The sequence below is a fragment of the Pygocentrus nattereri genome, chromosome 19, assembly GCF_015220715.1.
Source record: "Pygocentrus nattereri isolate fPygNat1 chromosome 19, fPygNat1.pri, whole genome shotgun sequence".
Classification (NCBI taxonomy): domain Eukaryota; kingdom Metazoa; phylum Chordata; class Actinopteri; order Characiformes; family Serrasalmidae; genus Pygocentrus; species Pygocentrus nattereri.
This window is the reverse complement of record NC_051229.1, coordinates 17,202,898-17,228,292: the sequence shown is the minus strand read 5'-3', so window position 1 is coordinate 17,228,292 and position 25,395 is coordinate 17,202,898. Positions and strand designations below refer to the sequence as shown.

General features: G+C 39.1%; 1 protein-coding gene across 1 annotated transcript in view; it reads right to left on the bottom strand.

Annotated features, from left to right (window-relative positions):
• Positions 1-21,691, bottom strand: part of vapal (VAMP (vesicle-associated membrane protein)-associated protein A, like) — a 28,967-nt gene extending 7,276 nt beyond the window's left edge. Inside the window, exons 1-2 of the mRNA XM_017697190.2 lie at positions 21,544-21,691; positions 2,272-2,424 (exon numbers count right to left, since the gene is read on the bottom strand). Of these exons, the coding sequence (XP_017552679.1) occupies positions 2,272-2,424; positions 21,544-21,601 (211 nt within the window). The 5' untranslated portion in view covers positions 21,602-21,691. The remainder of the gene's footprint in view (positions 1-2,271; positions 2,425-21,543) is intronic.
• Positions 21,692-25,395: the final 3,704 nt, after the last annotated feature.

The window sequence follows — 25,395 nt, the reverse complement described above, 5'->3', positions numbered from 1 at the left end:
ATCATCATTCAGAGATCAATGCTCTCTGATTTTGTACAAACTCAGCTTATCAGTTATGCCAAAATGAACAATATAAAACACAAAGAGCCTCTACTAGCAGAGAAGTACAATGAACAGTGCACACCAGACAGCTAAGCCAGAATTTGAAACGTGTCAATATAACATTTGTATTTATGGTTCAAAGACGTATTGTGAACATCTCTGTGCCGACAAGAGTCTTAAAGGTTTAAATTTACTTCAAAAAGTGCATATAAAAAGATCTTTCTCAGCATCCATGAGGCACTAATCCCAACTGATCTGACTTCAAACTAGGAAATCTCATTGAGTTGTGCTGCAATGAGTTCTGTGATGCGCTCAATTAAAGCACAGAGACTCCACAGTACAACCGTCCTGTTCACTCCTGCTGCAAAAAGCTATGGAAGAATGTCTGATACCAAAGCAAGTCCACTTTGAGGTTCAATAAACAATAGTACTAAAAGCTTTATAAAAAGTGGACGAAGATAAAGTTACTACTCTCATGCTTATGCTAATTTGTACTATGTAGTTTCACTCAATAATGTTGCTATCCTGTTAGTTGGAGCTAAAACCTCACTTTCCAGGGTATTTAACTTTTCAGTCAACATTGGTGTCGATATTAAGCCCAATTTGTTAAGAACCTTGGCTGTCTTCTTGATTCATCTCTTACTTTTGAGTCTCACATTAAGCTAGTCACCAAAACTGCATTTTATCATCTGCTCAACATTGCACACTTAAGTTCAATGCTGAGTGACACCGACGCTAAAACGTTGGTCAATGCCTTCATCTTCTCTTGCATCAATTACTGTAACTCACTTTTCTATGGCCTTATTCAATCGTCTTCAGTACATCCAAAACTCAGCAGCCAGGGTTCTTACCTCCACCAAGTGCACAGCTCATATTACTCCTGTTTTCCACAGTTGCATTGGCTTCCTTTAGTTCTAGGACCAAGTACAAAACCTTTCTTCTTACTTTCAAGGCTTTACATAGTCTGGCTTTGACACACCTTTCTGATCTTAGTTCTTTATATTGTCCCTCTTGTGCTCTCTGTTCTTCTAATTCTGGACTCCTCACAGTTCCCTCAACTAGATTTTCTACTATGAGTTGCAGATCTTTCAGTGCTGCTGCCCATAAACTCTGGAATTCTCTACCTACCACTCTTCTCGGTCTTCCTTCAAATCTCTGCTAAAAACGTTCCTTTTTTCTTCTCTGTAGTCTTCAGAATTATAATTTTTTTGGATACCATGTAAAGCATCTGAGTTTGTGAAAGGCACTATATAAACTGAACTTATTCAATTATTCTAATGAGCTATTCTCAACCATATAATAATAACTTCTGACAGAACTGTTTTAATTATTTTTTTTATTAGTAATGCACTTTACATTGCTGCATTAAAGACATCCCTGACTGCACAGTTAATTTTTAATATGGACATGCAAATATGAGCACAATATATCAATGATTGACACAAATGCTTTTTTCCCATGGCTAAGATTAAATGAATGCTATTAGTTCTCATTGACAATCAAGTGGAGGAGTTGAATGCTAGTCAGTCTCGTGGGCCAGATGTTACCTCATAATGGGACACATCTGGAGACAACTGAAGGAATTTGGCTTTGATGTGGGTGAGAGCAAACTAAGTTTGAATCATCTAATCCAATCCAATGCCTCGTAAAGGTGCAGCTCAGAGGAGGGGCAAAAAAACCACAAGAAACAGCTCTGGTGTGTTTTGTGTGACCGACAACAGGACTGCTGTTATTACCATGGATGTCAGCTACCACGACTGAAAAGCCCCCAAATAAAACTTTAATGAAGATATGCTCATGTTAAAAATAATGTGTTACAACTAAACAACCACTTGCTACGGTAAAATGGAACTAAACTTTCTACTTAAATGACATCACTGTACTAAAAAGTTAGTGTTCGAGTTAGTGACTGCTTACTAGCAGCTGCATGTCACCTCTGCCACTGAGCGCTGCGAAAACACAGGCAGTGTAAACTACAGTCTGCCATGTTCACAGAGACTCTTTCGCTAGTTAGCAAGGTGCCGTTTTTCTTGTTATTGATTCACAGGCTTGAACAGTATTAGTGTCACTGTCATATTACCTCGTCCTATTACAGCCTGTGGGCAAAGCAGTGTTATCCGCGAGTTTCATGAAAATTATAAATTCTCTCCAGATGTGTATTCTCATAGCAAGATCAAGTCTAGCCACAAGAGACTAAACGTAAGTGGGTGCTACTAAAGAACAACTCACCTGAGATATTGAGGGAGGCGCCTGGGTCGATAGCACCACTGTTGGGCCGTACACAGTACCTGCGGGGTGCTGTGGTCTTCACTTTGAAACATACTTTCCTGTCTGACGGGTTTGACAGCTTCAGGTTCGCACAGACTACGTCTGTGAAGGGACCTATAGAGATGGGAGGGAGGGGTGATGAAGTGAGTGGATGGGATGGTTTCAAGTTAAGAAGGAGTCAGATTGTTTGAATACAGACAATCATTAAAAGCTGAAGAAAAAAAAAAAAAAAAAAAAAAGGTAAATTAGGATTTTCCATGTTACATAAGGTAACGTCTGAATTACATCCACCACCAGAGGATAGTGAAGAGCCTGTGTCAGAATGCCAGCTCAAACTTAATTTTTGGCATGTCCAGATGTTTTTTTTTTTTTTTTGGATAGTCTGTACTAAAGACATCTTGAAGTCCGATTTTGCCAACTCTATCCAGATCCAGACCACATTCTGATGTTCAATTGTATTTTTACAGAGGTGTCTTAGTCTAGACTCTCTGGCCGCTCAGATCAGATTTCACTCACAACATGACAAACAGAGGCAATGTCAAATCCAAATGAATGGAAGTGCTAGGATTCACAGACAGCATTCAAAATTCATGCTTTTGGCAGAGAATTGTGAAGAGTTTTGAGGGTGAGACAATGCACTTCTATCTTTCCTATCCATGTTTGAAAGCCACGTCACCAATGTGGCTACAAAGATACTAGTGCCTACGTTGTCACCATGGCAACCCCTGTAGATAGGCTGATGATTTCTGGATACACAAATCCGATTTTATCACTGCAAATAACAGTGCAGTCATTCATCTCAAAAGATCTGTTTCAGAAACAAATCCAATTTGCCTACAGTCTGAATACAACTTTTCATTTCATGGTCTGTTTATTCCGAAGAGGAAGCACAGCAAGACTACTGCAGCTGGCTAAAGGCTACCACACACCAGAGGATCTCTGGGGCCAAAGCACAGCTGTAGTAAAGTACATAATGAGAGTTGCAGAAAAGTGCCAAAAAACTTCAGACTCAAGTTCATTTTACACTTATACTAGCATAGCTATAACGTTCTGAAAGTTTTATAACAATTTAGTGAATGTCGTGTTTGGTATCAGGTAATTCTTCACAAGCTCACTATTTTCCAGCAAAAATGTACGAGAGGAAATATGATACTAGGCAAATAATGTTAACAGAGATGAAAAATGATAATTTATACGTGTCTAGAGACTTTAGATCAACACTTTTCTCTGTGTAAATTTCAAGTCACATGACCAAATATGGATTTGTTGTCTGTGTTTGACTCTATTACAGTACAGTAATAAAAAGTTGCTGAGTTGTGTCCAGTGCAATAATTCCTATATTATATATATTCTTTTTGTGGGAGTGGGATTATTATTCAAACATTTTTTCAAAAAATGCTTTAAAAATGAATCTCTCATATCAAGGACAAGGAACCAGTCAGTGTTTGTTGTTCACATGTTAATGCACGGAACCCCAATCAGTTTCTCTGTCAACACATCTTACAAACGTAGTGGAAAAGGTTTGGAACGACAGACAGCTCCAAGCACTGGTTTAATTAGGGCACAAAGAGTATCACTTTAGGAGTCAGCCTGTGTGTGTGTGCGTCTCTCTCTCCCTCTCTCACACACACACACACCCACACACACACACACACACACACACCCACACCCACACCTGTTTCTCCTGTGAAGTGATTAAGTAGCTAAAAGTTCTTTTGGTACTATAGCTCTTTCAGGCAAAGGTCAAAAAGTGGCCATTTCTATTGTTTTACCTACTCTTGTCCAACAAGTTCCGAATGCTATTACTGATTTTTAAAAAAATGTAAGGGGGGGGGGGGACAAAAAAAAAAACAAACAAAAAAAAACACCCAACAAGAATGAAAACATTGTGTATATTATATATAGTAACAGAAAACACAGCACACAGAAAACTCTTGGTCTACATGCTGAAATCCATAAAATGATTAAACAGGAATGCGTACATGGTGCAAAATCAGAACAAGTTACTTTATTCTGTTTTTTTAAATCTATAAGTAGATTAGCATGAAATGCCAGCTCTAGTGGCCCACCAATTTCAATCGGGCTATTTAAGTTGACCACAGCAGACTCTACACTATCTAAGACAGTGACGTAAACATTGCCAGAGCCTTTGTGGAAAAAACTGCACATTAAGCTTAAGGATACTGAGGGCCTTGTTCTTTAACAGATCACAACTGGCCATGAATATTGAATTACATAATTGCATCTTCACTGTGAAATCTTAATTTTATGCCTACTGAGATCAGTGAGTGCCTTCTAAGAACTTCTAAACAGGTGTAAGAGTCACATTTTCACTGCCCTTATTCAGCCTGTAGCTGCATATAGTCACACCATCTGAAGAACCAATGGGACTCATTTGTGGATACGAGGCTCTGCTTCTGCTTGTTGACGTTCTCGTTAAAAAGGAGCAAATTAACTCGAAGATATATGAAGATATATAAGTTGCTGTAACATACTCACTGCCATTCATAGCACTTTAACTCTCATACACCATATATTGTCTTTAAGGTCTGCATTTTTTCTCCCCCATTTTCAAAACCTGATGTGCCTTTTTTCCATCCATGAAAATCAGAGTCTGTAAACAAGCCTTTATTCCTGTAGTTAAATGGGCTGTATTTCCATCTTGCATCTGACCAATGAACTACAGGGTCCTGTGACCAAGCAGCCTTGTGCAGAGATGCAGCAATCCCTAAATATAGCCAATTTTTACCTTACTGATCACATATTTGGGTTTTTTTTTTTTTTTTTTTAAACTGCCAATACTGATAAGCAATTGATCAGTCGTTGTATCTCTAGATCTAGGATATAAGCTCTGCTACTGCATTGAGACTCTTGGTGTAGTGTTAGATTATTTAACATCTTGTTTTATTTAAGATCTTGTTTCATAGTGTAATGGTAGCAAATGTCAGCCAATGTAACATCATCCATGAGATCAGGAGGATCATTTTAGCCAGGGTGACAACCACACTCATTACACCATCACATTCGCCATTATGGTGGATGCAGATATCAAACACCGGCAAAATGTGATTTTATGCAATTATTTTGATGTCTGAACAGTAGATTTTGTTAAAAGGGAAAAAGAAAGCAAAAACCTACAGGGCAAATGGTAACTCAAACACTGCCTTTTTAGTGGCCAAAATGTAAAATTGTTGTGGCCAGAAACTCCAGACATCAGGTGCTCACATCTGTAAGAATACAATGCTCTAGAGCAGCCACACATAAGCCTATGGTCATACTTGATACCGAGATTCAGCTAGGGGGGTGTAAAATTCCCCAGCACGAGGATATGGAGCAGCAGAAATGTGCTCTCTGGAGTGACTGAGCACCACCCAATAACAAATAAACTCATAGGTGTCTACAGTAACACAAAATCATGTGTATAGACTAGCAAAGCTAGCAAAGAACTCTTAAACAGACAGCAAATGCACTTTCCATTAGGCAAGACACAAAGCTGTAAGATGATAACCCTAACACCTAGAGACAGTAAACAAGCTTTACTACAGTAATAATGCAACAACAATTAATGCTCAGTACCAAGACCTGACAACACAAGTACAGAAATATAAAGCAATGCTTAGTTAACAGCCAACGAAAAGGGTTTTGATATTCATAAAAACAATGCTGACAAGTCATATTACTGTAATAATACTCCCTTCAGTATCACTCAGCTTAAGATTACAACTTGTATTCTAGGTCAAAAGCCAGTGAAGGCACTCTAGAGACATGCAGTACAGAAGGTTAGCGATAAATTGCCTTATCTGCTATTTGCTTATAGCCAGCCCCATTGTTTTTTTTACTTTACAGTCGGGAGTGTCAAGGAGGGTGGTGAGAGGTGGTTTTAAATGTTGACATTCCAACAATGTAGTACTGTGAGTGACATCAGAATGTGACCCGCCGACATGGCGCCCGTCACCTGACATGATGTGATAAAACACACAAGTGGGTTAAAACACACCAAGCCTTCCGCATGTAATATAGGGTGATATCAATAAGCAGCTTAACAACATGAAATCCATTCAGTAATGCAGGTCACATGTAGTGCAAAACTGAACGTCTTGAAAAATGAGTGCCTTGCAAAAGTCACGACATGATTTCATATTTTTCACAAATCAGAGACACACTCTGTCCAAAGTTTAATCAATATTACGTGGGTTTATATATATATATATATATATATATATATATAAATAAAATAAATCAAACTGTCCACTTAGGAAGCAATACTGATTGACAATCAGTTTCACAGCTGTTGTGCAAATGGAATAGACAACAGGTGGAAATTATTGGCAATTAGCAAGACACACTCAATAAAGGAGTGCTTCTGCAGGTGGGGACCACAGACCACTTCTCAGTACCTTTCTGCTTTCTGGCTGATGTTTTGGTCACTTTTGAATGGTGGTGGTGCTTTCACACTCGTGGTAGCATGAGACGGACTCTACAACCCACACAAGCGGCTCAGGTAGTGCAGCTCATCCAGGATGGCACATCAAGGCGAGCTGTGGCAAGAAGGTTTGCTGTGTCTGTCAGCGTACTGTCCAGTGGCTGGAGGCGCTACCAGGAGACAGGTCAGTACACCAGGAGACGTGGAGGAGGCCGTAGGAGGGCAAAAACCCAGCAGCAGGGCCGCTACCTCCGCCTTCGTGCAAGGAGGAACAGGAGGAGCACTGCCAGAGCCCTGCAAAATGACCTCCAGCAGGCCACAAATGTGCATGTGTCTGCACAAACGGTTAGAAACCAACTCCATGAGGATTGTATGAGGGCCCGACGTCCACAGATGGGGGGTCGTGCTCACAGCCGTGCAGGACGCTTGGCATTTGCCAGAGAACACCAGGATTGGCAAATTCACCACTGGCGCCCTGTGCTCTTCACAGATGAAAGCAGGTTCACACTGAGCACATGTGACAGACGTGACAGAGTCTGGAGACGCAGTGGAGAGCAATTTGCTGCCTGCAACATCCTTCAGCATGACTGGTTTGGCAGTGGGTCAGTAATGGTGTGGGGTGGCATTTCTTTGGAGGGCTGCACAGCAGATCCTCGGACCCCTTGTGAGACCATATGCTGGTGCGGTTGGCCCTGGGTTCCTCCTACTGCAGGACAATGCTAGACCTCATGTGGTTGGAGTGTGTCAGCAGTTCCTGCAAGATGAAAGCACTGAAGCTATGGACTGGCCCGTCCGTTCCCTGAGACCTGAATCCAATTGAGCACATTGGGACATCATGTCTCGCTCCATCCACCAACGTCACATTGCACCACAGACTGTCCAGGAGTTGGCGGATGCTTTAGTCCAGGTCTGGGAGGAGATCCCTCAGGAGACCATCCGGCACCTCATCAGGAGCATGCCCAGGCGTTGTAGGGAGGTCATACAGGCATGTGGAGGCCACACACAATACTGAGCCTCATTTTGACTTGTTTTAAGGACATTACATCAAAGTTGGATCAGCCTGTAGTGTGTTTTTCCACTTTAATTTTGTGTGTGACTCCAAATCCAGGCCTCCATTGGTTAATACATTTGATTTCCATTGATGATTTTTGTGTGATTTTGTTGTCAGCACATTCAATGTTGTACAGAACAAAGTATTCAATAAGAATATTTCATTCATTCAGATCTAGTTGAGTGTTCCCTTTATTTTTTTATATATACATATATAATATAAAGGATGACTTAAATTTGATGAAAAAGTTACTGGTACAGGTTCGAAAGAGGAATGCTATTTTTATACATTTTTTCCATGTGTTTGTCATTAATACAGAAACAAACATGAAGTGTCTACACAATCTAGGCCAAAGGGAATCTCTAACAATTATGCAATTACAAAATTTACATCTAAACTACAGTACCAGCTCTCGATTTCATGGGATTACAATAATACATTATATATATGTGCTGGTTATTACTTTAAATAATTGTTTAGACGGGATATGGCCAAAAACACTAAAATTGGTGTCACTGTAAAATTTAAAATTTCAGTTTGGCATATCATGAAATAAAATCTTTTTTTAAGCTTAAATAAACCTACTGTTTATACCAATAAGGGCTTATTCTAAAAGGTCCCTTCACTTGTACCTTTTTTATAACCCAAGGGAATCCAAAATATTTTTGTGCAAAACAGTATAAACCTGTCAATATTGCTTTCTAACCCTAGCACATGGCCAAGTAAAAACAGCACTGAATGCTCTTTCATGTCTTAATATCTATATTACTATCTATATTAGATAGTAATTGCTGCGCCATTTAAGGTGGCACATGAAATTTAAATAAACAGCCAACTTCAGCTTTGTTGAACTCTCATACGCATCCCGTGCACTTGCGCATCTGACAATCAGATACAGCACGAACCTGGAAAATATAGTCGTTCACACTACCAGTTCAAGATGGTCCATGTCCACAAGACTACAAGAACAAAAGCTCATCTGATGCAGCTGATAGTCAGGTGTTCTCTTACTGTATGAGAAGCAACAGAACCATTCTGGTGTCCAACTTAGGCTATGGTTAAACCCCAAAAGACAAGCCATTTTTCGTGAACAAAAGCACCTTGAAAACAAAAGGGGACTACTTCAGAGACAATGGATTAGACAGCAGGAGTTAATCGAGTCTGCATTTTTATTTTCATTTGAAACTTGGCTAAGCAGTTATGTGTTATCTGTTATCTGCACTTCTTTGAAGCACAAACCTCATACCTGAGGAAGAATTTCAACTGGAACACCACTCACCACTAAATTAACTTACAAGACAGGCTCCACTTGTGTACACTACACAATTTTAGCTCTAACTTTAGTTACAAACATTTTTAGGATCTGAAACAAAACCACCCAGCTACATAGTAGGAGCAGCATTGGCCAGTAGTCAATGAATACACGAGAGAAAACTCTTGAGGAGCAAGGGATAAGCAACTAAAATAATAAACATGGTGAAAGGGTTATTTGAGAAAAAAAAAAAAAAAGTTGTAGCCAAGGCTTCTTAGTCGATATTTGTTACAGCTTATGACATCCCATTCTATATCCATAGGTATGAATTTGGTCACCCCTTTGTAGCTATAACAATTTCCACTCTTCTGGGATGCTTTCTACAAGATTTTGGAGTGTGTCTGTGGGAATTTTTGCCCATTCATCCAGAAGAGCATTAGTGAGGTCATACACTGATGTTGGACAAAAGGGGCCTGGCTCACAATCTCCATTCTAATTCATGCCAAAGGTGTTTGATGGGGTTGAGGTCAGGACTCTGTGTGGGCCAGTCAAGTTCTTCCACATCAAACTCACCCAACCAGGCCTTTACGGACGTTGCTTTGTGCACTGGGGCTCAATCATGCTAAAACAGACTGTTTCCAGAGAGTTGGAAGCAGAGAACTGTCTAAAATGTCTTGGTATGCTGACACATTAAGACTTCCCTTAGCTGGAACTAATGGTTCTAGGCCAACCCCTGAAAAACAGCCCCATAGCATTATCCCTCTTCCATCAAACTTCAGTGATGGCACTATACATTCCAGTAGGTAGTGTTCTCACTATTTTCACTCCAGAGAACACATCTCCACTGCTCCAGAGTCCAGTGGCAGCATGCTTTATACCATTCTAGCCAACACCTGGCACTGCACATAGTGATCTTAGGCTTATATACAGCCGCTCAGTCAGGGAGAACCATTTCATGAAGCTATCAATCCAGTCCTTCTTCTAATACTGATTCCTGAGGCTGTTTGGAACTGTTGCAGCGAGTGATTCAATACAGGACAGGTAATTTTTAACTGATACGCGCTTCAGCACTCAGTAGCCTTGCTCTGCAAGTTTGCGTTGCCTATTGCTTTGTTGCCTGAACTGTCGTTGCTCCTAGACACTTTCATTTCACAATAACAGCATGTACAATTTACTAGTTTCACAATTTACCTTGTGGCAAATGTAGCATCCTATGACAGTCCCACATTTAAAGTCACCAAGCTCTTCAGTATGAACCATTCTACAGTCAGTGTTTGTCTATAGAGATTACAGTCATGTGCTTGATGCACACGTGTTCAAAAAGAACTCAGAAATTTTGGGGTTGTGCACATACTTTTGGCCATTTAGTATACCATGCTGTCACTTCCCAGTAGATCAGCATTTTAAATTCCTTTTAAAATGGGTCACCCACTTTTCACTTTACAGTAGCTTTATTTTCTAGGCAAAAACTGCTGGTGGATTTTGAAGTTTCTAGCTTAACTTTAGCTTCTAGATACAGCTGAGCATCAAACTCTGCAGTTCACAGGCTAAGGCTGAGGACAGAAAATGGACAATTAGCTTGGGATCTCATGACCAAGAATGTCTCGTATTAGCATAATAGCCACGGTCAAGACTGGTCCAAAATGATCAAGCAAAATCAAGCCCTGTTTTGCAAACACAGAGCTGAAGGCCAGGAATTTAGGTTTGCAAACTAAACCCAAGAGAACAAGTATTGTTTTGTACTGCCTGAGTACTGAATGAATATATATCAGAACACCAGATGCAATGATTCTGGTAATAGAATCACAGCATCACATGAGCCGACCTTTCTATAGAATGCATAACAGTAAAAGTCATCTGCACACTGTGATACTGATAAGGCCGTAACAGCTATCCCAGTTAAACTTGGGCTGATAATGATACCCCATAGTCTTACTATAAGAAAGTGTTCCATCTTTCTTATTAAAAGCAGTTCATGACAAAAGGCAATATTAATAATTAACCTAAAGATGGATCATCAACTATAAATTGTACACAGCCACAACATAACTAATTCAAACATGACATTTAGGCTATGTTCAGACTGTAGATAAAAGGTGGCCCAGATCTGATTTACTGCCCAAATTTGATTTAGCTTTATGTTCGTCATTATCTTTTTAATGTAACCTATATCGGACATCTGATAACCGACCTGAAACATGCACCAAAGATCAACTGATCCACCCAGCATGCTTATCACAACAAACCACTGTTCTCCCTTTCCTTAAGACTAAAGACTCCTTTCATGTGAAGTCAAAATGAGCTGTGCAAAATGTGACAAACTTGTAGGGCAAATGGCAGACACTAAACCAGACCATGTTCAACAAAGCTTACAGAAAAAGAACACAAATTGAGAGTCTCTTTACTTGTTTAATTGTGGGAGTTATGGTTTTTAATACCTTCAAAGCATCTCCAACAAATGATATTGATAAATGTTAAACAGTGCTGTTAACTAGGATAGAGGAGACAGTTAATGTACAATGAAATCAAATATCATTATCATCAGGTGATTAAATGGATTAAATAAATACTAGTATGTTTAGATTTGATAAATATTTCAAATCAATAATTAATCATGCATTTCTTTTCACGTTTAAGCAACGCTGAGCACAGAAATGCTGGTATTTTATTCATTTTACTGCACTATTGACAGTCTACAAATAAACCAAAAGTTTTTTGTAATCCTAACCCAAGTCCTAAATTGTATGTTTATGTATCTGTACTGGCAGATATAGAAAAATATTGAATACTGGCATCAGCCCACAGTTCCCAGATCGCTGCATCACTAATACTAATAGGTTTGGATTAAATTCCTGAGAAACACTTGTCAACTCCAGCTGATTTAGGCCACTCACTGCTTCTTTTTTTTTTTTTTTTAAATGTCTAGCCTGGTTTATCCCACTCACTTTCACGTTTTCTATCCACTCCAGTACCATTACTGTTTCCATATAAACACATGACAAATCAGAACTGAAAAGAACTTGACAACAGCTTAATAGGATAATTCTGGGTAAAACTAATGGCGCAACCAACTAAAAGCAAGGCAGGTTTAATTCTCCACGGGTGAATGAAATGAAAGGAGCAAATACAATTTTACACTCTCCAAGGTTCCATTATTGAAGTCGACCTATGATTAAACTCCTCCTTTCTTCACTCACATTTTTCCAGTGAAAATACGGCGATAGCTCAAAGACCCCAGTACTGTGCTGTGCTCGGAAATACGTCACAGCATTGAAGTGAAATGTGTTACAAACAAGATTTACACTTACTTTAACTCACTGCCCTGCAGACAAGATCCAAAATCTACAAAGCTTTTGTAAAGTACTTGTTTTGATCAACATTACATTTAAGCATAAAATTCAACATGAAGTTTAAGACATAACACTTATGGAAAAAAAAAAAAAAAAAAAAAAAAAAAAAAAAAAAAAAAAAAAAAAAAGTTACCCAAGAGGATCAAAACTACTTTTTGCAATTTATGGAAGTTTTAAAGTTTTATTCCTAAGGCTACATTTACACAGCAGGTAAAAGTGGCCCAAATTTGATCTTTTCCTTCATAAGTGTCAAAGATGTAGATTTGTAGGGCTGTGTGAACAGCAAAAAAAAAAAAGAAACAAAAAAAAAAAAAAAAAAAAAAAAAAAAAAAAAAATCTATGGCAATGCGACTCGGTCTGAACAGCCAGAATGGAATTCATGCGACTTTTACGTCAGTCCAACTCAACATCAGTCATCATTTTGCGTTGCTGAGAAAAAATATTTAGGCTGATGTTTCTGTAACAAAAAATTCTCATCACAACAACTCAGTGTTTAAAGAGGTTTGGAACTTCATAATCACTCCCGCAATGCTGGCGAAGACGAAGCAAAGCTTTGGGAGCAACAGGCATATACAGGTCACATTTAAATTACAAATGTGAACAGCCAAAAAATACAAAAAAAAAAAAAAAAAATTATATATATATATATATATATATATATATATATATATATATATATATATATATATATATATATATATTTATTTTTATTTTTTAATCGGATTTGGTGAGAAAATCTGATTCGGGACACTTTTACTGCTGTGTAAACATAGCCCAAGGGCCTTTGGCAGAATCACATGAGTCTTTTGACACACAAAAAAAAATATCATAAGGTGAGGTCTACTTTCAGGTCACCAGTTTGTGAGGCTGTGAACATCGTTGCCATTTCAAAATCCAATTTCTAAAAGGGTCCCAAGCCACCCTTCCAGAAAATGTTTGTGTGCTAGTCACTTGAGCTGCATCCAGCATCTTGCTTAGAGTCTGGCTCTAAAAAACATGTGAATTCAGTCCATCAGGGACACTGCCTACTGTAGCAGTCAACTAATTTGAGCAGATCAGATTTTGATCTGAACCTCAGCTGCACTCTGAAAGCTCTTTCGTCTTGGTCATGACTGCAATTAGAAAGATACAATTTCCTTTCCTTACGTGTACCCTACAGATAATCCATTAAGGCTATCAGTGTATATTAGGTCTCACAGAGACATGACCAAGAAAGGACAGAATTACTGAAAGACTGATAAAATGAAGCCTGGGTCATATTTTCCCTGCTGTGGCTCCCCTATTCTTCCACTTCTCTCTGTACCAGTCTCTGCCAGGAGAATGTTTGACAGGAAGACAGGAGAGAATCAGAAGGAGAGGAACAAAAGAGAGAAGGGGAGGGAGAAAGAGACACAAAATGAGCAAGAAAGTGTGGCAGAAAGAGAGCAAAGAGGGGAGATAGAAAAAAAAACAAACAAGAAAAAGAAACAAAAACAAGAAAAAACAAAAACAGAAGTAACAAAGAGGGTAGAAAAGAGAAGGAAGAAGGACAGAGAAAAGAGCTTGAGAAAGTGTGAGAGCAAGAAAGAGAGATAGAAAAGAAAGAACTAGAAAGAGAAACAAGTGACAAAGAGAAAGACATCACTGAGAGAGAGAGAGAAAAGAGAGCACAAGACAAGCAGATAGAGAGTGTGAGTGAGCAAGTGAGCAAGAGAATTGTAGTCTGCTCTGTTTTTCAGGGTAAGGATCTCCGTAGAGTTGGAGTAGTGTCAGGGTCCTGGCGGCTGTTTTTAGCTCAGTAGAGACAGGCATCCATCCTGCTGTGGCCTTTACGAGGCCTGCAGCAGTAATCTCCATGACTCCCCTTTACTGCTCTCCAGCCAATTAGATGGGGTGCTGATAGAACAGGGTAAACAGGAGCTAAAAGAAGAGGCTGCCTGAGCTCTTGCGCTCTTACTGTACAGATTTGTCAGGTCCAGGTTTCTGGATGACTGGGGGAAAACTTAGGCTGACTCGAGCCGTTGTGGGTTTACTCTAAAGATGGATCAATCCAACTTTTCTCTCTCAATAATGATTCTGATATGTGCTGGTGATAAGAGTACCAATCTGATAGCGGTACTCTCAGTTTAATACAATACCTTAATAAAAGAATATTTATAACAGTCCATCAAAATATAAAACTTAAAATGAGTCTCGTCATGTTTCATGAAAACCACTGTCAATCATTTGGGTGCATCCTATCAGAGTAAAGTGGCTGCAGAGGGCTGGGGCTTATGCAAGGCTTTAATGACCATGATTGGGAAACAGTACAGAGTTTGAGTTGGCAAACTGGTTGAATGAGATATTGTTAAGGTGCGCATAAAAGTCCTGTATTTGTTATTGGTGCATTACTAGATTACTGACAGATCAGATGGTACAAAATGAAATAAAACCACTGTAGATCAGGATAGGTGGGTGCAAGTTCAATGGATGAACATTCACACCCCAAAAAATTTAAACAATTTTGAAAATTTTGGTTGAAAGTCTACATTTGCTACAAGAACGAACTCCATAGTTTTAATCAAAGCAACAAAAACTCCACAGCTCAAAATGACTTTGTTCAACCGCAACTACAGAAACTAATCTACGACCTCACATCTTTTGTTCATTACATTTAAATTCAATGAGCATTTTAAAAGATCGACCTCTGCGCCTGACAGGAGTGAAGTGGAAAACAATAGAAACATGTCACTTCCAATTAATATGTAGCCTATGGATAGGGGTGGGTGATATGGCTCTAAAATATCACAATATTTCAGGGTATTTTTGCAATAATATTTTTGGCAATATGACAAAATACTGAACAACATTTTATTAATTTCAAAAACATGCTATCGCACCAAAATAAATGTTAACATTTTATTTAGTATAAATGTTTCAAATGCTCAGTAGACACACGTGCCATGCGCTTGACGTCATTACATCAACAAGTCAGAATATCGTTATCACGATATGGATTTTTTTTATCGTTTAGGAAGTTATACCAGTATTATTGCGAACGATATGATATGGTACACCCCTACCTATTCAGTTAAACTTTTTCACCATATCTACTTGAGGTATTGCATTCCACAAACAAAAAATACTTTTAAAATCACATAAGAACAATATAATGTCCTTTTAATATGAGCTATAACCAAACAAAACATTGTTTACAACCTTGCATGCATTCTTTGATGGGCCAGTTTGAGTCAAATATTAGTCATTAGTTCCACTATTCACTAATATTTCAAATTTCATCAGCCAGCAGTTTGTCAGAACCTTGGAGAAGCACAGAGGAAAAATCTAAGAACAGGGGAGGACATATATCAGTAAATATGGACGTGTGCCTACAATTTCAGCTATGTTTGCAACCATAGATGCGGTGTTGGGTTCAGTCAAGCATGTCAACAGCGTCACCATTTTATTCGATCAGTACTATTACAAAGCAGCAGTTTAAGAAGGATACTGTCCAAATATTGAAGAAGGTGGGATAAAATCAAAACGGAGAACACAGCAATCCACACGTTTTGTGAAGATATGGTCATGTGGTTGGTGAAGCACAAGAAACCTGTTGGTGTGATTGTTTTCCCTCTGGTTTTATATTAATTTCATTTCATTTAATTGCCTATACAGAGGATCGAAACTTGATGTAGTAATGATTAATGCTGTGTAAGCATTGTAGGTAAATTAAAGTCTCCCGTAATTCATGCACTCACTATGGATTTACACTTAGCTGAAGTCAGGTTTGTTCGAATTTTCCTGTTCCACCTTAAATGCAACTTCAGGAACCAGAATGCACCATTTAAGGTGGAACAGGAAAATCCGAACAAGAAGGTGGCAAACAGAATGCCAACTTCAGCCTCAGAACTCACACTTAACTCGGTTTTTAACTTCAGGTGCAGACTGAATAATTTTCCTTCTGCTCCGAATAACTAACCTGCAGTTAAAAGCTACTGAGAGCAGTAAATTCATAGATTTATCCATGACTGAGGATTATAACAAAACATGCATCATGAAAATCGGTTGTGAAGTAAAGTTATAACCGATTTGATCATGAAAACTCCATCTCAACACATGCATTTCTTTAAAAGTGGATCTTGGTGGATGCACAGACATACTGCCTCAGAGAACAACAGACAAGTTGGCGACTTAGCAGAGCAACAGAGATCTCCACAGGTGGACATTCAGCTAGAAAGCATGACCATAATCCTGCAAAGGAGATGGCATATCTGCATTAATGGGTATTGTAGACGACTGATATCTGTTTGATTAGATATTGGACCAAAATAAATAAATAAAATCAGATGCAGTCCTTAGCCTGGAATAGGACACAATCATCTAGTCACAATTATTTAAAATGACTGAAATTCCACAGTTGTCCGCTTTCATAATCATGTGTTTCAGATGCAAAAAAACAGGGAAAAAAGAAAAATTAGGTGCGTTCTTACTTACTGGGTTGAGGTAAGTACAAAGAAATGAAAGAAAACAGAAAAACACATTAAAAGAGGTCATGGGTCTTACAAAAACAACGAAAGTCATAACTGACTTGGTGGGCAGCGTTGAGTAATGTTTGTTTATCTGTTATTTAGTTGAGCTGAAGCTGTGTCTGCCTTAGGTTGGGAGCTACTAAGCATTGACAGCTAGGAAGCAAATACCATAATATTTCAGATTTACTTTGGATTTTAGAGTTTCCTTTAAAAAAAAGCAAAGAGACATCTCAGACTAATAAGCCAATGTTAGTCTTCCAAAACAGTTTTATTTAAGCATCTGAAAAAAAAGCTTTCCCAACCACCACAACAGACAGCACAGCTTAGCTCAATCAAACAACAATTATGCCAAACATTGAAGCCAAAGAGGGTGTAGGCAGGATGGAGTGGGTGGAGATGGGTGTCAGGGCTGATGTGTGACAGAAGGATAGCAGCAAGAGTGAAAGGGAAGGTTTACAAGACAGTAGTGAGTCCTGCTATGATGCATGGTTTGGAGACTGTGGCTCTGTCTAAAAGACAGGAGGCTGAGCTGGAGGTAGCGGAGATGAAGATGCTGAGATTTTCGTTGGGAGTGACCAGGATGGACAAGATTAGAAATGAGCAGATCTGAGGGACAGTGAAGGTAGAGCAGTTTGGAGATAAAGCCAGAGAGGCCAGGGTGAGATGGTTTGGACATGTGTTGAGGAATAGTGGATATATTGGTCAAAGAATGTTGGAGATGGAGCTGCCGGGTAGAAGGAGAAGAGGTAGACCTCAGAAAAGGTTTATGGATGTAGTGAAGGTGGACATGGAGATGGTTGGTGCAAAAGTAGAGGAGGCAGTGGATAAGGCAAGATGGAGGCAGATGATCCGCTGTGGCGACCCCTAAAGGGAGCAGCCGAAAGAAGAAGAAGAAGAAGAAGAAGCCAAAATCCGACAATGTAAAGACACATAGCGCAGTCCACTAGGGGCAGTAATCTGCCTTTACTGTTTTGACTGCGTAATTTGTTTAAGCATCATATTTGCATTCACAGATCACTGGAAATCATGCCTGTGGTCAAAAGTAGGCAAATGTCTAACATAACCAGACAAGATGCGTTTGTAAAGCAGTAAGTGGAGCTAACTTATGTTGGCTAGCTGTGTAAATATGCTGGCTCTTTAATACAACAGAGCCCAGTTTAAAATACAGGTTGCTCATTGTTAATTTTTCAGTAAACTTTGCAGCTGCCTTGTGAACGTATGCTGTCTAGCACCGCATTAGCATGACGTTTACTGCTGTGAGTGAGCGGGATGTCAGGAGTCCAAGATGAGGTGGTATATACTTCCACATTTCAACAGCGTAAGTAAACAGTGTAAATATAGTACAAAAATGTGCTGACAAAATATATTTTGGCTTTGCCATGCCATGTTCTAAGTAGTTCAGTTTTAGTCAGGCTGTTTGTTCTAGGCTCATTTTTACAAAGACTTTAATGTTGAAGAGCCTGAATCTGGGTGGAGTGGCAAGTTTTCTGGAGCAGAGCACTGAATAAAAATAAACCTGCATTATGGACCATCACCTCAAGTATCTCTCTAGAACCTCAAATTTTGCAGTATTTTGCAACATTTATTGATAGACTACTTTTAGCAAATATTCATCCAATCCACCTTTACAGTTGGATGTAGGTGTAAGCTAACAAGTGACTGAGTAAAAAGATGTTACGTGTATGGAGCAGTAAAAGTTATAACATCTGTTTCGTAAGCATCCTGAACATGACATCCTGAACTGGACGCCTACTATGGATCCTTTTTGACTAAAATTCTGCCAAAAGAGAGGCATCTTTGAAGACAGTGACTAGTTAGGCAGCTGCCTCCAGAATGGAATGTACTAACAATAATTCAGCAGTGGCATGATCTCGGCCTTTATAGTCTGGTCAGTGGATGCATTGAGAAAAAAAAAAAAGACTGGAACACAGCCCTGCTCAGATTACAGAGTTAGTGCTGTAATAAGGTGTTATCAAATTTGTTTTATCAGACCACACAAACATGCTTCGAGCCAAAGAGACTGTGTGTCTCATGAGACCTGATCAACTGCATCAAAGAGAGTCAGTTCAGGCCAAGTGTTTAAGATGAAGAATCCAAAATATGTGATCATGAGCATAAACAACAAGCACGCATATAAACATACCTCAGCATTAGCATTTCACCTATTTATATAATGTTTTCTTATTAGGGGCTCTAGCAGATTTTAAACTTGGTGGATGCAGCAAAAGGCTGAGAGGAACAGTAAACTTACACAATTACTGCTCTAACCGCTGTCTGCGGTGTCAATGTTGTAGATACTGTCCTAGTTATCCTATATGCCATGCAATTTGTGAAGCACGCTATTCTGTTCTAAAACTAAAGCACTAGGATAATTAAAACTGGATGATATATCATCTATATCAGTACTGCAGCTAGGTGAATCTGATTGAAACAATTTAAAATCCATAAAAATGGAATAAATAGCAAGTATATTTTCTGTCACAGTGGTTGCACCCAAGTTAATGTCTACAATGCTGTGTAAAGGACTAGTGGGACAGAATTCGTTGTAAAAGTGGAGGTGGGGTAATGTAGTTATCACCAGGATTTCTCTGATTTTTCCATCAAAATCCACGTCATCTTTTTTTACAGAATGCATATCAGTTAAGATTTTACGTATAAAATAAAATGAAATAGCTCAGTTATATTAATCCTGTGCAAAAAGCTGTGTCTGTAAATATTCTAACACATGTTGCGTAAAGAGAATCTGCTTTTCTGTGGTATGTAAGCAATTTACATGTATTCTCTGAGGCCCAAATTAAGCCGATATGTACAGTCTTGCTTTGAGTGTACAAACATTAAAACATGTGAAGTTTCATTTTAGGCACCAATGACTGTTGGCTGTAAATTCCCAAGCTAATGACACCATATTCAGTCATTATTCAAGTACGATTATGTAAAATGGATAGGGCAAGTTTTCTACTTCCGAGTAATCAAACATATTGTATATAGACGTTTGTGGGAGTGACAGTAGTGTGTAAAGCAAATAGCCACTCCCATCTCTGTAAATTATACAGAAATTTGTAATCTTGTGAAAAATGTGTCATTAACATTAGACAGCCTGTAGGAAAACTGCATTACTCCACATCCCAGAGTACTAATCCTGCCTGAACAGCACTTAAGAAATGTGACCAACAAAAGACCATACGGTTCTTCAGATTGATAGGGAATGTATATGGCTCTATATAGAACTTTTTTGGAAACAGTTCTATATAGCACCAAAAAGATTCTTCTGTTACGAGCTTGGGTTACAGCCCTTTTTGGTGCTATACAGAACCTCTTTGTTCAAAAACATTCTATAAACAACCACTCCAACAATCTGAAGCAACATTTTTCCATGCAAAGTTCAGTTGAAGCATAAAAAGGTTCTATGTAGAACAACTCTCTTAATTAAAGAACCATCCCTAGAAGAAATATCTTTCAAGAGTTGACAGTGTGTAGAACTGTCATCTCCCTTCCTAAACTAATACCTCCACTAATTTCTAAAAGATAAGGCGCATACAGAAACTTTTAACGGAGCTATTAACGAGAGCTGGGACCCTTTAATGAAGTTGATAGGTCGCTGCAAGTTCACACGCGTGTTGGTTTCTTCCAGAACGAATGTCCTGCATAATTTAACGCCACTCCAAAGGCTGTACAGTGAATGAGAAGTCTGAAGGACAGAGTTGATAATGCAGAATTGATTTCTGTACACGCCCTAGTTCCATGCTAAACCCATTAAGCTAAAGACCCCCGCCCTCTGAGAAAAAAAGACACTTCTTTGGGGCGAGCCTGTCCAGACTCTAAAGCATAATAGCTAGCTACAAATCTACGTCTTCAGATTCAACAAATAAGTATGATAGACATAACAAACAACACGCAGGAGGTCTGGAAGCCAACTAACTTCATAAAGTAAAACACAGCCGGCTAGGAGTGCACTTTGAGCACTGCTCGATATTGCACCTTGCTTGGAATAGCATCAAATATTTATCTTCTATCCAGCTAACAACCTGCACAGAACAAGTCGATCATCCAGTCGAAAAGAACAGCCACCGCTGCTGTGTGAACCAAGATAAACTTTGTGTTATTTTACCTGAAGTCAGCTCAGTATGTGTAGATTTCAACTAGCTTAGTTTCTAGTTGCGCAACTAGCTAACGCAAGTAAGCTAACATAGATCGGCACCTGCTAGTTAGTTAGCTTAGCAACATCCACGTCGTCAATGAAACCCAATGCTGAAGCTAATGCTAACAGATGCTAACGCTAGTTAGCTTCTAAGCAAAGCCAGGCTCGGTGTGGAAAAGAAACCGGGAACAGGCTGAAGTGAAAGAAAATGAAACAGAGAAATAAGTCAAGCGCCAAGGCCGTTGTGGTGTTGCTACCAAACAAGGTCTCCATGACCTCTGTGCGGTGCAACATGGAAGCTACGCGGCTAGCCACCCGGCTAAGTGCAGCCCGTAGCGGCCGCCTGTAGCCACTCGAGCCCGTGGATGCACCGCGGCCTGCGCCCCCTGCCTCAAAATGGCGGACGCTGCGGTCGGCGAAACTCGCCGTGGTGGGAGTGTGAAACCTCCACTCAGTCTCCGCTTGAGCTCGGATATTTCTAAACCACGAACAAATAAACGGATGTCACCCATCAGCAGCGCTACTGCCTTACCTCTGAATTTGAGGTCGGTCGGAGGGTCGAGGATGAGGATCTGCTCCAGCTTGGACATGTTTGCTGCACTGGATCAGCGGACAGATCCAAACCTGGTCGGGGGCGCGCGCACACGGCCACACGCCGCTGCCAGGGCGCGTTCACGATGACACTTATTGGCAATTATCCACCTCCGACGTACTGGTGGGTTTGCTTGGATCAATTTGTGTCTAAACTCAATTTGTTTGCCATGAGAGACAAAATCCAATATAGCCTAATTATATGTAGCCAAAATACATTATTTCCAATTTAGCTGGAAGTTCTCAGAACATACATCCCTGGGTCAGAACGGTCTTCGCTGATCGAATGTATGCAGACTGTTTTGCTTCGAGCAGACCCTGAGATTTGGGCAGCATTGTTTACAACTAATGGTAATATAAACAAGGTTATTTTTCATTTATGGATATTTCAAATCATTAAAATGACCATAGCCTTCCTTTTTACATGTAGGGGGTCAATTTATGACCGTTGCATAATTTTATGAACCAAACACAGCAGTAATTACTATCTTTTAAAAACTGTTTTTGCTGCTCGACCTTCACGACCGATATAAATACTCTGTTCTGTACTGACTCTTCAGTGTGAATAGCCGGTTTTCTGTCGAACTGTGCTACTCATCGAGCTGTCCTACTTCGATTTACTGCGCATGCGTACATCGCTTTCTAAGCTAATCTGTAGGCTCATCAATTCTTGCTACCTTGGTTAGAAAGTGTGCAATTAATGGTGAGTGTTTATTGCTTTTAATTAATTTAATACTTTACACTATTACTACTGTATATTTACTGTAAACGCAAAAGTAATTTGCATTTTAGACATTTGTTAATCGATATGTGCTACCCCTAATATAATACAGGTAGGAGGATCTGACACTGTATTTTTAGCCTATCGATATGTGCTACCCCTAATATCACAAAATAGTCGCTGTATTATTTTTCGACACGGTAGCACATATCGATAGATACGATCTATAAATATACGCTACGGTAGAACGTCTCGACGAAGTAGGACAAATCGATAGAACACCGGTGTTCTGTCGAGTTGTGCTACACATCGATATTTGCTACTTTGCGCTTTTGCGCATGCGCAGACCCACAGCCTTGTCATAAATTTCCACGCCCATTAATCTATGCTCCCTTTCTGTCGAGTATACGTTCCAGTTGTGTGTTTCCCATTAATTAGAGCCTAACTCAGTATTATAATGCATTTAATTACAAAATCAAGTACGTGCACTGTATGGACAAGGGAAGCATGGATTTAAATCCATTATAACTTCCTTATTAAATATTTTCCATGTGTAGCATATCTCGATAGACTAATATCACATGTCAAATAATGCATCCCTTATCGAAAAATGCTTCCAGTACAGACCCATATTTTTTTTACATCACTACTTACTCTGTGTGCACCGTATGGACAAGGGAAGCATGGATATGCAGTTTAATATATATTTATATAATATTAGTTTATATATGTGTGTATATATATATATATATATATATATATATATATATATATATATATATATATATATATATGTATATATATGTATATGCATATATGGTTTGTATACATAAGTTATAATAAAGAAGTTATATTAAACTGCATATCCATGCTTCCCTTGTCCATACAGTGCACGTACTTGATTTTGTAATTAAATGCGTCATAATACTGAGTTAGGCTCTATTTAATGGGAAACACACAACTGGAAGTGCAAACCGATAAGGTAGCATTTCTCGATGGAGTAGCACAGATCGATAGAGTCTGCTGACGATTAACGCTACGGTAGCATTTTTCGACAAAGCAGCACAATTCGACAGAACAGCGGGGCTAAACTGCCATGGGCTGGGTAAGCGGGCTTGTTTTACGTGAGATCACATCACAGATTCAAAGCAGGCTTATTTTCCCTAAGCAGATTGGGGAGTTAATGGTACAGTGTGAACAGTGTCTTACTACATCAAACTTATTTCTCAAAAAAGTGAAGAAACTTCATTTTTCTCATGATTCAGGCCCTTCACAGGAACACTTGTGCCAGAATGAGAAACATAACCACCGCTAGCATGTGGTAAACATGCTTACTCGCATTCCAGCTTTGAAAAGTGATTTGGGTGGATTGTCAGGGCTGGACTTTTTCCCCATTAGCTAGAATGTCTTACTGGACCTGTATAGCTGTAGCAGCTCTCTTATCATCATTACAGCTGAGAAAATGGGTTTCAACAGAATGACTCAAACTGAGGAGCACAACAAGCCAAAAGCTAAAGTTAGCAAGCTAACTGCCTGGCTATCTAGATACATTACCTCAGTTTGGCTTCTTTTCTTTATTTGAGAGAGTAAAACAACTCGTCTCTGGTGTCGATTTTGTGATGATTAAAGACTGGATTGACAGCCGACGAAGAGTCACGTTAATGCTAACTTGAATGGTCTTCTGGGTTTGTCAGATCGCTTCACTCATCCGAAGAGCCACTCAGCTCAATCCGCATTCAGTAGCTAGCAGTAAAAACCTGTTTGCTGTAGGAAAACGGGAATATACTGGTAAACTGTCTGTGTATTATAACAGAATACATCCTTCTGTTTTACAAAATAAAGGACATTCCCACATAAATGACTTGCTGCCTTTTGTTTTTAGCCATTTAGCTCCATTCATTCCCATCCATTAACTCTAGCGGGTGCTTTCTAGGGTTTTGCGGTTTGTGTGATATGGAAGTAACAGGAAGTGCACACTGGCTCTGCTTGACATCACAGAAATTCCCAGTAGGTATATGATTTTTGCATAATGTATTGCTGGGTTTTGTAGTGAGAGAACACTGATGAACAAAAACATGAAAGCAATATTAAACTGTTAATTTTGTCAAACCAACGAGGCTGAGGGAAACAGTGCTGCACTACAGAATACTGCTTAATATGAAAAATAACACTCTAAACTCTAGTTTTAGGCCAGAATGTCACTAAATGTTTCATCTTGGAAGCAGAGCTCTTGATGTCTGCACAAATATGACCCCAACCTCTTCCTGCAGCAACAAATTCAGCAGCACAGCTTTAGTTTAAAGAAGACAAAAGTCAAGCTGTCCAAAAGCTTTTTCATATGAGCAGATCGTGTATGGTTTTGCAGTAGTGTTGCTTTAACCAAACCAGATTTGGCCGACAGTCAAACTCACTTTACTTAATTAAAGAAACAACACAATAATATAATTAAAGTATAATAGTATAATAAAAGTGTTGAGGGTGAAATGCATGCTTCTAAAGTAAGATACAGTGCCAAAAGTACTTCCCATAGGAAGTTCTACAGGCCTTGACTGAGGTAGTTAATTGCTTTTAAATTGAAGTTGTATGCAAAGTTTTGGGTGTCCCTGGTCAAATGACATTTTTTTTCTAAGTAAAAAATAAGTTAAAGCAAACTTTTGCATACAACAGTATATTGCTAATGCTGTAGTGCAATATCCTCTAACAGCACCAAATCTCATGGTAGAACCTGACAAAGAACCAAATGACTCGGGGATTATTTCACTGCCCCACGCTTGTTTGAATGTTGTGGGCAGTCATGTGTTTATATATGAAATTACCTTCAAATTTACTCTTTCTCTGGTGGAGAAACACAGGAAACTAAAGCTAGTGATATTAGCTAGCTACGTAACTCAAAGGTAAATAATAGCTTTACCCAAAACAAAATAGTACATTACATTAACATGCTCATCCAGAATTTGTTCAGTAACTCGAGGACATGATGTTGATCTGTTTTTATGCTTGCAGTTGTGCAAGACTATTTTGTACTCAGAACCAGATGCCCTGTTCTATGATGTGTGAAGGCTTATGAGAGGT